We start from the raw sequence: 16,249 nt of genomic DNA on the forward strand, positions 1-16,249 counted from the left end.
CATAGAGCTAATATCCACACACAGGGCTCAGGACCTGCACTCAGTTAGGGCCTGATCATGTGAGCTGTGATCACCAGGTCATCATCAACAGTACATCATTATAGTTGTGCGGCTGCTGGTGCCTGGAAGTCCTTAGGGATGGATCCCGTTACTGTTCTCATTAGTGACGGACTGACTGATTCATTCATTCATTCATTCATTCGTTCATTCCTCAGATTTGTCCTGAGCACCGAGTATGTGCCTGGTAGTCAAGGAGGGTCAGAAATGGACCCTTCTTTGGGGGCTTCCAGACTAGGGGAGATCATAGGCCCCTAACTGGTAGGTTTCAGCGACGCAGGGGCAGTTCGGGCTCAGAGAGGGTCCACATGGGCTCTGGGTGCCAAGGCCAAGGAGCACCTGATGGCGGGCCCAGAGCCTGCCTGGCTCTTGGACATCTGGCAGTAGGGCCCGGGGTTCCTGCTGAGTCTGTTGTCTGTTTCCAGACTGAGGAGGTGCCAAGTGGGTCTCGGGAGTGTCTTTCCCTTGAGGGCCGCTGCTGGCGCCGTGGGTGAGGAGGCGGGATCTGGGGAAGGACCACCTGCTGGAAGAGAGGGATGTAGCTGAGGGGGTTTCACTGTGGGGTCAGAGCTGGGGTCAGAGCTGGCTCTTGGGACTCTGGGATTTTGAGGGTGAGGAGAGGGAAGAGGGGCTGGAGGAGAGTCAAAGGAGACTCTCCAGTGGAAGGGACACGTTGGGGGCCCACTGGCCCGGCTCCCCACTGAGGCCCAGCGGGTCGACGGCCTGTCCATGTTGCCCTGGCTGGAGAGAGAAACTCTTGACTGAGAGCAGAGCGGGGCGTTCTGCTAGGGGCCTGTGGCCTGTTCTCAAAGGCCTGTCTGGAGTGGAGAGCTTCCTTTTGGGCCTGTAACACCTCACCCTCTCAAGGTTTTGGACTGAGCCAGGTCTCTGGAGAAGGGTCCCATAGGTCATCTCTCAAATGACCTGTGACTTCCTGGGCACCGGCCCCGGTCCCCACTGCTCAGCTCTGCCCAGTCTCGGCTTGCTGGCTGGCCAGTGTAGGTGGATGGGGAGCCTTTGGGCCCTGGAATCAGATGGGCTTGGTTAAAATCTCCCTCCTCCAGGACCCACCAGGGATTTGGTCTCTGCAGGCCTCTGTCCTCTCCTGGAAAGCCAGAGAGCAACAGTAATAGCAGTAGTAACAGTGTCTATCTCCAGAGTTGACATCACCTGGGAAGCACTGGGGGGCCATTCTGATTTTATTGTTTGTTTGTTTGTTTTGTTTTTGTTTATTTACTTTGAGAGAGAAAGCGAGCAGGGGAGGGGCAGAGAGAGAGTGAGAGAGAATCCCAAGCAAACTCCATGCTGTCAGCACAGAACCCCATGCAAGGCTCAGACTCACAGAGTGTGAGATCAAAACCTGAGCCGAAACCAAGAGTCAGAGGCTTAACCAACTGAGCCACTCAGGTGCCCCCCATTCTGGGTTTTTTTTTTTTTTTTTTATATATTTTTATTTATTTCTAGGAGAGAGAGACAGAGAGACAGCATGAGCAGGGGAGAGTCAGAGAGAGAAGGAGTCACAGACCGAAACAGGCTCCAGGCTCTGAGCTGGCAGTCGGCACAGAGCCCGACGCGGGGCTCGAACCCACGAACCGCGAGATCATGACCCAAGCGAAAGTCGGACGCTCAACCGACTAAGCCACCCAGGCGCTCCCCCCATTCTGGGTTTTTAAGGAGCATCTGCTCTGATGGCCCCTCATCTGTTGTTAAATATCGTGTTTTACGCTGAGGTCTACATGAGCAGAAGTGCTAGACACACAGTGAACATCACTATTTCTCCCGTTTATAATCACAGCAGCCACTTACGGAGAGATAAGGATGTGCTGAGCACTTTACATCTATACTGTGACACTGTCTTTACAGACAAAGAAACGGGGATATAGGACGGGTTGTCATTAGGCCCCAGCTTTCAAGAGGCAGAGAAGGGATCTGAACCCAGGTAGTGTGGTGCCACAGCTGACCTCTTGACCCACATTCTGCCTGGCTCCTCCGGAGCCCCTCCTGGTTGCAGGCCGGGGTGGGGTCCAGGGTGGTCACCCCTCTCGTTCAGACCACGGGACAGTGTGGCAGGGCTGGGGCCCTGCGTGTCCTCCTTCCAGGTGCCCCCAGCCCCATCCCTGCCCTCCCACACTGCCCACCATGGCTCTAGGGCTCCTGACAGCCCCGGGGCTGCCTCTTGAGCCTCCCGAGCCTTGGGCTGTTGGAGTTTCTCCCTCCTCAGCCTCTGCTCTGGATTGCACATTGCTGCCACTTCATAAAGCCCCTACTGTGTGGGCAAAGGCTCTTATGTCATTTCCATTGCGGTAACCTCTGTTTTGGCAAAGGTAATATCCAGGCTCAGAAAGGTGGGACCGGAGGCTCAGGGACGCACAGCTGTGCATGGCAGCTCAGGGATTCACGCCCGAGGGGGCTTGTTTTCTGGGAGCCCCTGCAGGCCTTCCTCTCCCTGTCCCAGGCCTTGCGAGAGAGGGGGGGGCAGACAATCACAGCTAGAGACCTGGGCAGATGGGCCGTTTGCAGAAGGGAGCTAGACAAAGCCTGGACCGTCCCCAGTGAAGGCCCGGCCTCTGGGGCCTTGCCCCCTGCCTGGGCACGCCTGGGGGGCAGGGGCCCAGCTGTCTGTTTGCCCACCCTCCCTCCCCCAGGACTCACTCATGTAAGAGCAGACTCTGGGGGCTGTGCAAGGGCTTGGGGGCTGGCAGGCTGGGACCCTCGGGAGTGTATCCATAGCAACCAGTTCTCGGAGGACTGGGTTCCCGTGGGGCCGAGGCTGCTGTTGGCTGGAGCGTGAAGCGTTGAGGTTCCCTCCCCCCGCCCCCTGCCTGTGCTCTGCTTATGGGTAATAACAGCATCACCCCGACTCTGGGCCAGTGTTGGCAGACCCAAGCCTTCCATCAACTCCCTGGGTCCTCACAATGCCAGGTGGGGCAGACTGGGTGCTCTCACACTGTTTAGAGGCCTTGACGAGGCCACGCCAGCTTCCTGTCCCCTAGCCCAGGGCTGTTGAGTGTGTTCTGGGAAACAGAGCTGAGAAAGGGCTGCTCAGACACGGGCTCAGAGGCAGCCCTCCTGGCATCAAATCCCAGTCCCCTCGCCCAGTCGTGCAGGGCTCTGGCCAAGTGGTTTAGCATCTTCAGATTCCACTTTCTCCACCCTTAAAGTGGGGCTCATGGAGTGATTGAGAGTCTTCCAAATAAAGAGAGCGTGCACATAGTAGGCGCTCAGGAAATGTGAGCTGCTGTCACAGTCATGGAAGTTCAGTAGCTATGGGCTGTCTCTCCTGTCTCTCCCTCGCTTCTCATCTCCTGTCTCTGCTGGTCTCAAGCGTGTTCTCCCTCGGACCAGGGCTCCTCTCTGAGGTTGCTGGGGGCTGCACCGGGGCAGGGGGCCCAGGAGCGCCATGGGTGGGACCCTGGGGAGGGGCTTATGGCACAGCAGGTGCTTTGAATGCCAAGTTCTGTCTTTCTGTAATTGTGTCTCCTGGTGGGGGCTGAAGCCCCAGAGGAGGAGGGGGTCTCTGGAGGATAGAGAGGAGGAGACAGCCCAGGAGGTGGTGAGGGGGTGAGGACAAGGTCCGACTAGGTTGCAGTTGGAGGGAGGCAGAGTGACAGAGTCCTCACCTGCTTGTGCCTCCACCGACAGGGAGGACGAGACGGCGCTGGCTGGGTGCATGCTGCCCTGGGCCTTGGGCACCCCTGGGTTTGCACTCAAGGCCGAGAGGGCCGTCTTTGTGTGTGTGTGTGCGGGGGTGGGGGGGGGTCCTCTGGGTATAATGCACCTGCTTAGTGAACGTTGGTGCTGGTGAACCTGTGTATGTGGCAAGGTGTGGATGCACATGAGGGCACTCGGGGGTCTATACATGTGTCTGTGAGGGTGTGTATTGGGGGGGGTTTGTGTGTGTGCTTGTGTCACAGCTACTTGTGCAGCTGTGGGCACGTTCGGGCACGATGGATCCAGTGAGAGCTGAAAGCCTTCATGTCCCGGGATGAGTTTGGATACGTCAACCTATGTGAACTTGTGGTCCGTGAGGATGCCTCCGTTGCTCTGAGGGCGTTGTGTCCATGTGTCTGTGTTACAGGGAGCAGCTTGCTGTCTGTGATGGGGTTTGGGGGTCTTGTGTTTTGACAGTGAGTTGCGGCGAGGCAGTGTACGCATGTCTGTGTGTGTCCGCATGGGCGTGTCCGTGCCTGTCCCTGCGTGTGTGTGCGCGTGTACCCAGGCTCTTGTGGTCGGCAATGTCCCCTCCCTTGGGAGCCTTTTCCCCATCAGGAGGGGCCCAGTTATCACACAGTCTTTTTCCTGCCATGGAGGGGTGGCCACAAGGTGGAAGAGCCTGGGGGTAGCTTCTCATCCTGCCCACTTCATTTACCCGCTCCCAGGAGGAACAAGCAAAATTGCTTTGAATGTGGCTATTCCTCTGCACTGGCCTGGCCTGGCCATGGCTGTGGCCTCCACAGACTTCCAGCTGGCAGGCCTTCCCTGAGCTTCCTTGGTTTGGAGCTTCCTGGGTGTGCTTCCTTCTTGTATTGACTTCTTCCTTCTCCCTCCACTTCCTGTCTGACGGCAAGAGGGCTGGGGACACATGAGGAAAGCAATGAATGGAGAGACCCAAGATCATTGCTGTCCATGATCACGGACATGGAGTTGAGCTGAGATGGGGGCTTTGGGACTGTGCCACCCCCGCCCCCCCCCGAAGATCTTAGGCCTTGCAGTCTCTTCTGACCTGAATGTCTCCTCTGTCTGTCGTGAGGCCAGAATCTCCAGCCCTGTCCTACTTCCTGACATGTCCTCCAGCCTCACGCCATACTTCCTGGCATTTCCATGCAAAATGCCTGCCTCTGGGCCACTGCTCTGAACCCCTAGGTCTTCTGAAACACTGAGGGAAGGGCCCTAGTCTTATTGGAGCGAGTCCTGGAGGCTGAGCGAGGAACCGAAGCTCCCAGCACCAGTTAGGACAGTTGTTTCCTCATTGATTCGTGCCACAAGCATTTGCTCAGGACCAATAACAATTGTAATACAAGTGAAGTAATTATTAGGCACTCCCTCTGGGCCAGGCCCTGTGCTGGGTGGTGAGGATCCAGGATACAGAAGGCCTCTTCTCTTTGCTCCTTCTGCCCTAGGAAAGTGCTTTGCAACATATTTGCAACTTGGCTCATTTGTTCAACAAATGCTTCCCACCTACTTCGTCTCTGCTGGCCGTGGGATCTCACAGGTGGACAAAGCGCGTCCTGGCCCTCTGGGTGCTCACGATGCAGTGGGGGCGCAAACAAGTCAATTAGCCATGACAAATCCGTGTGCTGATTAACTGGATGCTTTAAGCATAGGCTCAGGGGCTTGGGGAGCCCCTAAACTCATCCTGGGGTGGGAAGAGGAGGCTTCTCAGCAGAGGTGACCTTTGAACGGAGTCCTCAGGATGGAAAGGGTCCTCCGAGCGGAGGAGACAGTGTGGGCAAAGCCCTGGAGGTGGGACCATTCCTTGAGGGCAACTGCACATGTGGTCCAAGCCACCCCCGGAGCTGAGGCAGCTGAGCCCCCTGGTGGTTCATCCTGGCTGTCTGGCTGAGGGTGGGGCCTGAGTGTTCCATCAAGATATCTGAAGCCCTGCCCCCTTTGCCAGAGGTGGGGGGTGGGGGGAAGGTCTCATCTCAGACCAGAGCTGAGGTGTTCTTCAAAAAGCTTGGATATTTTGGATCCCAATACCACGCTGTCCCCTTCATAAAAACCCACAGCCACAGACTCCCTCCCGCCCCCCAGACAATACCACCCCTGTCCAAAGGAGGCTGTTTTCACAATCATCCATCCAGGCTTAGTTGTTGAGAATGAGCTGCAGTCTTTGGAATGGGTCTTCAAGAAGCTCTGAAGCTTCTAATGGTTTCCATTTTCCTCCTCCCACCTCCTAAGGGCAGCTGGTATTAGCTTCCTACGTGTGGAAGCCAGCTGTAGGATCAGCAGCAGCCTCGTGTGCCTAGGACAAGTGAGGAATTCTTCAGTTACTTATCAGCACCAGGACTGGCAGAAACAGTATCCCCTGCTCAGCCACGTGGCCCTTGGGGTGGGGAAAGAGATAGAATAGTTGGATGGGAGGAAAGATAGATGTATGGTTGGATAGGTGGATGGGTAGATAGTGGATAGGTAGATGGATGCAGGAGAAGACAGAAGGATGGATAAACAGAGGGTGGATGAATGAATAGGTGGATGGGTAGGTGTGTATATGTAGATGGCTGATAAGATAGGTAGGTGGATTGATGGGTAGACAGGTGTGTGTGTGTGTGTGTGTGTAGACAGTGGGTAGGTAGATGCATGAATGGTGGGTAGATGGATAGGTGTGTGTGTGTGTGTGTGTGTATACAGTGGGTGGGTAGATGGATGAATGATGGGTAGATGAATGGATGAGTGGATAGATTTGAGCATGCTTCAAGAAGGGCAGCCTCCTTCACCTTCCTTTCCATGGTTATACTGTGTACTCGCACCTTGGGATGGTGACTCCCATCATGGCAGTTTCCCCGGATGTAACGGGGCAGCAGCTCCCTTTGCAATGCAGCCTAGTCCCCTGCGACAGGTTGGAGAGCTGGCTTTGGAGGCCGGTGGGAAGAGAATGGCCAGGAGAGAACTGGGAGGGGACCAGAGCAATTCTGGATAGACTTGAGTGAGGACCTCCAGGCACTTTTGCTTTCTGCTCTTTTCCACTTCCTGACTATCTAATTCCTTTCTTTTTGGCTTCCAAACAGAAAAAGACATACCAGTGCATCAAGTGCCAGATGACCTTTGAGAACGAGAGAGAGATCCAAATCCATGTTGCCAACCACATGATTGGTAAGAGAGCATTTCCTCCCACCCATGCTGGGGCCACTCATCGGGCTTTGAAATTTGTGGTTCCAATCATCATTTTGCTGCTTTTAGGGCAAAAGACGGAGTCACTGCTGCCGTTTCTGAGACATTTCAAATGGGAGTAAAATGTAAGAGCTGCAGCTCTATTCACATTACAATCAAACTTCTGACAATCTCTTCCATTTCCCAGCATAAATTTCCCTCCATTTCTGAAACGAAGTGCTTTCCAGTTGTAAAGCACTCAGGGGCAATTATGCTTCAATTTCATATGTCATGACATTAAATAGATTTAACTGCTCACATTTCCTCACTAAACGTGGTGAATTCCTCAGGCACATTGTCAAAACAGAATGCTTACAAAGTTATTTCACTACTTTTCCCATTCCTCTTCAAGTGGTTTTGGACCTTGGAAAATTCAGCCTTTCCAGAAGGGAAACTTTCAGTGTGCCTTAGTGTTGTCCCCTCTTGGCCTGAAGTGCAGAGGGAAGTTGTGATTGTGAGGTCTTACGTGCCTTACGTGGATGGGTGTGGTCTCGCCGGCAGCGGGGGATGCCCCCCGTGTAAGGGGGAGCACAGATGGATTTCTGGTGAGCATGGAGCTAGCCCGGGGGTGGGGGACTGAGGGCTTTGGGAGCTTCCAGAATCCTCGTGCCCTGGGTCTTTGGTGGAAGTATGATCACCTTCTCCAAGACCCTTGCAGTCTGAGAAGTGAGGCTTCAAGCATGTATTGGGCATCCTGACCCTTCACCTCCTCTAACATCTTTTTATTATAGTCTTAGAAACAGCCATGCCGACTGAGTACTGTTTTACAAAACTCTTAATTGCATGCATTCAAAAACACTCATTAACTGTGCCACTCAATGAATTCTTAGGAACCGAGCACAACTGTGTAACCAACACCCAGCCGAGGACGCAGACCATTTCTGCATCCCAGAAGTCCCCTGCTGGCCCCTCCAGCCCCTCCCTCCACCAACGAAATGTTGTCACCATCCTGATGTTGATGGCACAGGGTTTTTTTTTGTTTGTTTTGTTTTGTTTTGTTTTTTTTTGCCTGTTTTGCACTTTATAAGTGAGAGCATATAGTCTCTGCTCATTTGTGTCTGGTACCTTTCCTTCTTTCATGTTAGTGCCTATATTTGGACATTGCCCCATCTCACTGGTATATGATATTCTGTCACGTGAACACATTACCATTTATCTTGTCTATTCTACTCTTATTTTTCTTCTTTTCTTTTTGAGATAAAGCAAGAGCATGAACAGGGGAGGGACTGAGGGAGAGGGAGACAGAGAATCCCATGAAGGTTCCATACCCAGAATGGAGCCCGATACACGGCTCGATCCCACAATCGTGAGATCATGACCTGAGCCAAAATCAAGAGTTGGACGCTTAACCGACTGAGTCACCCAGGTGCCCCTTGTCTGTTCTATTCCTGATGGGCACCTTGGTTATTTTCATCCTGGAGTTGTTTCCGATAGCGTACTACTGTGGGCATTGCTAGCATATGGTTTTTGGTGAACACGTGCATATGATTTTAATGGGAATATTGGTAGGGCTGGAATTGGTGGGCTATGTAGGATACGAGGAGGCTCACCTTCAGTAGATATGGACTAGATTTCCCAGGCAGCTGTATGAAATTATGCTCCTGTGGGCAATGTATGAGAATTCTCCACGGCCGGGCCGCCATCCACATTCTCCGCAAAAAGAGCGATTGCCAAGCTGCTTTTCTAGTGAAGCTGCACCCGGAGAGGACCATGTTCTGGTCCCCACCCAGCTGCAGCCTTGGCGGGCTCCGTGAGTTTGGGGGCCCAGTGTCCCGGCGATTCAGGGTGGTTCCCCGGAAGGCGCTGGCCCTGTGTGCGTGGTGGGGCTCTCCCAGCGGTGAGCGGACACAGGGAGCTGACGAGGGGCAGGTAGGGCCCTGCGAGTTCAGCCTGACAGGGAGATTGGTGGCTTTTTAATTTCTTCTGTTTGAAAGCCCCCTGCTGAAGTAGAAGGAGGAAACTAGACTGTCAGTCACTGGCTGCTGAGAGCGCTTTCATGGGAGTGTCAAGGCGGTAAAGATGAAGATATCTAAAAATGTTTGCTTTTGTAGCAGGTGTTAATGTGTGTGCCTGTTTGTAAGCATGAAGGGCGAGAGCCTGGCTAATTGGACCGCAGTGATTTCAAAGGTGCTCCCCCCCACCCTCCACCTTTCCTTCTGTGCTGAGCCTGGAAGCTGTGTGTCCTCAGGTGGAAGGCAAGGGGTGGGGGTGCTCCTAACTAGAAGGTGGGCGGTGGAAAGCGGGGGGTTTGGGGGACCTCCAGGCCTTTGTGTGAGCAGAGCGCCGGGCTCCCGAGAGAGGCAGTCCCGTCAGGTGGCTGGACAGGGCCCCTCACCTGAGCTGACTCTGCCATGCTGCGAGCTGGCCTGGTTCCCAGGACGTGTGGGGAGCAGGCAACAAGGAGCTGTGGGTCTCTGAGCCTGGGAGTCTGAGTGAGACGTTCATGCAACTGTAGAGAGTGGCACCGTGCAGGGCCACCTTGTGAGACGTGGGCTGGGGCTCCCGATGTGAGCCCTGCCTTGGGTGGCGGGGTGGCCCCTCCTCTTGCTCTGACTGCCCTCCCCACCGGCTTGCCCTCCCCTGGCCTCACCACCCCCATCTATCAACGGGCACCTGCTGCATGTCGAGTGCTGGGGTGGCCCCTCAGGTGGTAGAGGGAGGAGGGGAGCCCTCCCCGCCTGCAGAGACCTTACGGCACCTTGTGGCAGACGCTGCAGCACACACATCATGCAGCGAAAGGAGGGCTCACTGGGTGAGGGCGCTGTAGCAGCCGCCATGCACGGAGCCCACCACATGGCAGGCACTCACCCTTCATCTCATAGAGGAGCTTTAATGACTTATCCGCGTTCTTCCAGAGAGGAAGTAGCAGAACCGGAGTCTGAATACAGCTGGGCTCTCTCCACTGCGTCACAGTCCCTGCCAGGGTCTGTGGTGGGAGAGACCCAGCGCTGCCCTCAGGTCCCCTGCCCGCAGGGGAAGCTGATGACGTCTGGGTGCAGGGAGGTTGATGAGAACGGAGATCAGGGAACAAGGGCCGCTGGATCCAAAGAGGCCTGTCAGAAAGGCCTGGGTGTTGAAGGATGAAGAGGAGTTTTCTCTGTGGCAGGCCCGTCCCTGGCAGAGGGAACAGCCTTGACAAGGAAGGACAGTCACAGAGGACAAGGGCCGTGGAGGACTCAGCAGAAGGAGGTGCTTGAAGGATGAGCTGGTGGACCGAGAAGGTGGAGAGCAGTGTCTGTGGGAGCACCGTGGGGTGAGCAAGGCTCAGAGACAGGAGCAGAGGAGGGATTTTGAGGGCTGGAGGAGCCCAACCTGGCTGGGATGGAGGCATCTCGTGTGGTAGCGTTATGGGTAGTGAGGGTGGGGAGGTAGCTTGGGGCCAAGCCAGAGAGGGCCTTGATGCCAGGTAAAGGGATTTGAGTTTGGACTTGACCCTGAGGGCCAGGGTTCAAATCTGGGGGTCTGTTGGCTGATATTGTATTGGGTTTCTCTTGAAAAACCAGAAGAGGTGACAGCCAGGGCCCTGAGTTCCCATGTGGCACAGCTGACGAGCTGGGCAGCAGCTGGGGTTATGTGTTCCCAGGCCCCACGGCCCCACCCATCCTTATTATATTTTGGGGCACTTTGTTCGTTTGTGCCCCCAGCCTCGTCCCTGTTCACCTTAGGCACTAGGGAGCCATCAAAGGTTTTGGAGCAGAGAATGGCCTGGATGTTGCTGAGTAGGGAGATTAATCTGGCTGCGGTGTTGAGGGAAGATGATGGAAGAGAACAGAGACGCTCCTGGTCTGGTCCAGAGATGAGGGGATGAGGCTGGGAGAGAAAAGAGGAAGGAGGTGAAAGAACTTAGATTTGGTTTGTGCTGTGGGCCGGGTTGGCCCCGGTGACTAGGAGGAGGTGGCAGGCGGCAACGGTGAGAGCTGAGTGGAAGAGTGTGGATCCAAAGTTCCGGTCAGAACTGTCGGGGCCCAGTGTCCCTGTGGACAGCTTCCCCTGCTAAATATCGCGAGGCCAGAGTGGATGCCTGGAGCTGCTGGGGGTAAAAGCCCCCCCTTAGTGGCACCGAGGGGACTCAGCGGGTAGAAGTTGAACTGTTCAGCCTGGCGGCCTTCTCATAAACTCGGGACACTGAGGGGGTCTGAGGCCGGCCTCCTGGGGGGACCCTGACTACTGGAGACCTTCCCTGGGGGGATGCTAAGCTGGCCTTTTTATAGCGGGGGGCCTCATCTCGGCTTTGCAGCCTCCAGCCCCTGGCAGTTATGATGACTCGGGGACACGTCTCCTTGGAAACATTTTCCCGGCACCCTCTCCCGCCTGCGGCTGGTGAGGGAGTGATTTGGAGCCAATAGAAAGGCGAGGGTTTTTTGAAACCTTTTCAGCAGCAGGGTCTCCTTTGAAATCCCCTACCACCCCCATCCCCACAGGGAATGAGGCCCCCTCTCTGGGCTTCCCCCAGCTTTTGAAATGGTTTTAGATGCTCCCCTCCCCCAGCAGGCACATCAAAAACTTGGAGCGGGCCACAGCCCCGTTCTGCGGCCTCAGGGACGACCTGGCCCAGCCTGGCTGCCCTTGCCCACCATCCACTGCCCCCACATCTGGAAGGACGCCCCCCTCCTTGAACATGGCTCTGCAGGAGGCCCCCCCCTTGGGCTTCCTGTGGCCTGGCCCAGAGGCAGGGGCCCTTTCCTGTGGCTGGTAAGGGAGGAGTGCCTTCCTCTGTACGTTGAAAATGTATGCACAAAGCGTGCATGGCCCTCCCGGGGCGCCTGAGGCCTCAGACCCCAAGGAGGCCGATTTGCTCGGGCAGGCCTGCCCTCTTCTCAGCTGCGTGTGGGCGTCTCTCCTCTCGGTTCCTGCCGGGTACGGCTCGATAAGGGGTCTGAGAACTTGTCCTTGAAATAACGAACTTGCTCTGACCCAGTTCGGCCCTAAGGGAGTGACTCAGGCTTCAGGCCCTGGTGTCCTTTACCCAGGGCGTCACGGGCCCCTGGGGGGAGCCCTGAGGAGGGTCAGGGCTGGGAAGGGACAGTCCTCAGGGAGCCTTGACAGGAACATTCACCCTCTATGTCCTTGGAACGGGTTGTGGACCCTCTGGCAGGCAGCCAGGCCAGAGCCTGGGGCCCGGTGGGGCATTAGGCATTCTGAGGATGTTGCTTTCTTGGTCACGTCAGCCCTGTTCCCTGGGTGCCTCTGAGGGGCTGAGCTTTGCTATCGGGGGTAAAAAATGGAGGAGGGGTGCATCTGGAAGATTAGCCTCTCCTATCTCCTGCTCAGGACTTTTTTTTTTTTTTTTTAAATGTTTTATTTATTTCTAGGAGAGAGAGAGAGACAGCGTGAGCAGGGGAGGGTCAGAGAGAGAGGGAGTCACAGACTGAAACAGGCTCCAGGCTCTGAGCTGGAAGTCAGCACAGAGCCCGACGCGGGGCTCGAACCCACGAACACGAGATCATGACCTAAGCGAAAGTCGGACGCTTAACCGACTAAGCCACCCAGGCGCCCCTCCTGCTCAGGACTTTAACATACCCCCAACATGCTGGGCTGGGGTCCTTGTCCATCATCCCCTCCTGAGCCCTTTCCCTTGCTGTGGCAGGATGAGCCCTGGTCCACCTGGGGAGAGAGAGAGAGACAGAGAGAGACAGAGATTGTGTGTGTGTGTGTGTGTGTGTGTGTGTGTGTGTGTGTGTGTGTGGTGGGGGAGGGTCTTCTGTCTTCTAAGTCTTTATGAAGCACATCCCTGCAGACATATTGAAAGCCACCTCGCAGACCAGAGTACTTTCTGCTGCTGCTTGCATGGCCAGGACCCGTGTGAAGTCCTGGCCCTCAGTCAGTGTTTAGGAGCGGAAGGAAGGTCTGGGGTGGAAATCAATGTCTCGCCCTCACACCAGGGAAATACAAAACCCCTCAAATACAGCTGAAGAGAAAAACATATGGAAAGGCTGAGGAGAAGGGGTTGCTGTGGGCTGTGTGTCGTGAACACGTGCTGCTGAACGGGGCTGTGTTAGGCTCTGCATTGGTGCTTTTGATTCGGTAATGCCAGACTTAAAACATCTGTCTAACCTTCATACATGTTAAAAATGTCTCCCTCTCCCCTCCGGAGATTACATTTCAAGTTCTGGAACTGCTCTGTCAGAATAGCAAGCCTATATGGACAGCTTATCATTCCGCCCTTGCTAATGTTTAGTTTGTCACAATCCCCAGAGCACCCCCTAAGGGTGAGGGGACTCAGTTTCCCTCACTTTGAACCTCAGTGTTTGGTGTAAGGAAAATGTTGATCAAGCACTTTGGTTTACGGAGGACCTGTTGGTTCTGGATTTTAAAATAAATGAAGTGTTCTCGTTTTCATAGGTTTCTTTCCTTTTTTTTTTTTTTTCCCCAAGAGGGGGAAAGTCCTCTGTAGGTGGGGCTTCCTTTGATAATAACCTCGGTTCAGTAAACATGATTGAGATCTTCAGGGGGCTTGGTAAGGAACCTCTCTACTCATTCAGTTGGGGAGATAACCCAAAAGGAAAAGTTCAGTGTCATGTCACAAGTGTGAGATATGGAAGCTCAAAGAACAGGTGTGTGTTGCTCAATCTGGGTATCCAGCAAAACTTCCTGGAGGAGGTGACACCTAAGAAGATGGGGAGTAAGGGGAAAGGGACATTCCAGGCAGAGAAAACAGGTCTATGTAGTATGTCGGGAAATTATAGACAGTATAGCGTTGCTTCCAGAAAAATCATGAGGTAGGAAGTGGGTGGATCATAGAAAAGACAGTTCAGTGGAGCTGGTGAGAGAAGATGGTTAGGAGGGTGTGGGTTTGAGAAACATTGAAGAGGCAAAACTAGCAGGATCGGGCAAAGTTGAATGGGTATGGGAAGGGGAGACATTTGGACTGACTTTAAGGTCTCAACGGACGAGGCTTTGGGTGGCAGGTAGAAGATGATACCATGCCTGTGGAATAGGCAGCTGATGGGAAGACAAAGAAGATGACCCTAAAAACGATCATAGAGGTGAGGCTTACTGAGTACCAGGCCTAGCTAGCACCTGCTGTTACACTCACCCCTATGGCTGATGGAGCACTATAGTTTCTCCCCTTCTGTACGTGGGGGACCCCAGGCATTTGTCTGTTGTTAGTAAGTTGCAGAGGGGCATCTGAACACAGGCAGTGTGACTCCAGAGCCTGGAACCTCTGGCCCCTGCCCCTGAACGCCCATCACACTTGGTGGGCTTGAGTTCGTGCGTGATGTGACCATGCACGAGATGCTCACGGGTGATCTGTGGGCTGGTGTCTGGCCGGCAGTTGGCCACATGGGCCAAGGACTCAGGGGAGGGAGGGCTGGACTGGGGAAGGGGTCTGGAAGCATCCATACAGGCTGAAGGCAGCTGGGAGGAGCGGGGTGTCATCCACGCCAAGATGGCAAAATGCTTCTGGGCAGCAGTGCAAAAAGCCACAGAGAGGCCCATGGGAGGGAGGCTGAAGAGGGTCTGTGGGACTGCCCTGGGCAAGAGCAGGGTCAGTGGAATCAGGTGGAGGAATGAGTTCAGGGGGGAGGGGAGACCAGAAGTGTAGCCTTGACTTGCTAGGTTCCAGGTTCGGAAGGGAGGGTCAGAAGCAGGAGCTAGAGGGAGCAGAGGGTCACAAGAAGCTTTTGCATTTTTTTAAAAAAAATTTTAATGTTTATTTATTTTTGAGAACAAGAGCAAGAGAGAGCATGAGCAGGGGAGGAACAGAGAGAGAAGGCAACACAGAATCTGAAGCAGGCACCAGGCTCTGAGCTGTCAGTGCAGAGCCCGATGCGGGGCTTGAACCCATAAACCGTTGAGATGATGACCTGAGCTGAGGTTGGACACTTAACCAACTGAGCCATCCAGGTGCCCCAGCTTTTGCATTCTTAAGAGTGAGAGACCAGAGTACGTTTCTAGGCTAAGGGGAGAGCACCACTGGGGAGAGGAGGAGGAAGGATGGAGAGGACATACCAGTGTAGCCAGTCCTGGCAGGGCAGGGACTGGGGCGCCGGGACCATCTTGCGTGGACCAGCCCACAGGCACGGCCTTCTCTTCTTGCTCTCCGTTGCCATGGGCTTGGCAGCCTGTACTGTGGGGTGGACTTTAGTGAATGCCCTTTATGGTCATTTGGCTGCTTGGGAGCAGCTGATACATAAGCAATTTCCCTTGCATCTGGTTTTGGCTGAGCCTTCCAGAAGTGATGGCAGAAAACAAGTGTCCCCATGGCCAGTGGTGGCCCCAGGGCTTGGCCTCCTCTGCCCTGGGCTCCCAGTAGGTGCCAGAGCCTCACACTGGATCCCCTTCCTCATGTGTCTCTGGGGCCCAGTGGGGAGGGAGTGGGAGACCTCCTCTTCTGACTCTTCTGACTCCTCAGGGAAGGGTGGCCCTCACCGACTCATTAGCCTGTTCTGGTTTTCAGCTCATCTGCCTGGGGAAGGGAGGTGGAGAGATGGGCAGCAGTTCCCTGGAGATACACAGTGTGCTGTGAACCTGACTTGGAGTGAGAGCCCAAAGTCACTGATGGCAGTATTCGCTAAACAAAAACTCCTTTTGGAAGTTACTGATTTTAGTTTATCCAGTGGATCTGTATTAAGCACCAACTGTTTGCTCAGTCTGCTGTAGCTGTGACTAGTAATGAGAGACAGAGTGCAGGTGGGCGTGCACACACACACACACACACACACACACACACACACACTCAGGGTATAGAACTGTATGGTCAATCAGTGGTTAAGAGCACTCCCAGCTCATAGCTAACAGAGTTATCTGCCTCAATGCTTTAGCTCCTCATTTCTAAAATAACCGCATCCTAATGGCATGCAGTAGTTTAGGCAGGTCTCGTTCAGTGGCAAGGAAGACCCAGCTCATACTGACTAACACATAAAAAAGAGAATTTCTGGCTCGTGTAACTGATAAGTCCCAAGATACCTTGGGTGAGAGCCTTCAGGCATGGTGGGATCCAGGGTTCCAATAAAGTCATCACCAGTCTCTCTCTCTCAGCAATGCTTCCCCTGGTGCATGATGACAGCCAGCAGCTCTTGGTCCAGCAGAGAGGGGCATGTGCTTCCTCATCAGCAGAAAAGGTCTCAGGCAGGACCAAGGCTGACTGCCTCTAGAGGGTCCTGAAGCTGCCCATGAACTAGTCACTGCAGCCAGGGAGAGGGAGTAGGTGATTGTTCAGGCTAGCACCACCTGTCCATCCTGGGTGCTGAGGTGGGTCAGTGTCACCCCCCTGACCCCCAAGAATGGGAGTAGGGAGGGTTTTTTTTTTAATGTTTATTTATTTTTAAGAGTGAGACAGAGCAATAAGCAGGGGAGGGGCAGAGAGAGAGGGAGACAC

General features: G+C 54.5%; 1 protein-coding gene across 1 annotated transcript in view; it reads left to right on the plus strand.

Moving 5' to 3' along the window:
- ZNF423 (zinc finger protein 423) overlaps nt 1–16,249 on the plus strand; it is a 329,749-nt gene that overhangs the window by 193,890 nt on the left and 119,610 nt on the right. Inside the window, exon 5 of the mRNA XM_039242393.1 lies at nt 6,786–6,870. Within this exon, the coding sequence (XP_039098324.1) occupies nt 6,786–6,870 (85 nt within the window). The remainder of the gene's footprint in view (nt 1–6,785; nt 6,871–16,249) is intronic.

This window comes from Hyaena hyaena, unplaced genomic scaffold, assembly GCF_003009895.1.
Source record: "Hyaena hyaena isolate Hyena2069 unplaced genomic scaffold, ASM300989v1 scaffold_7, whole genome shotgun sequence".
In the NCBI taxonomy this organism is placed as follows: Eukaryota; Metazoa; Chordata; class Mammalia; order Carnivora; family Hyaenidae; genus Hyaena; species Hyaena hyaena.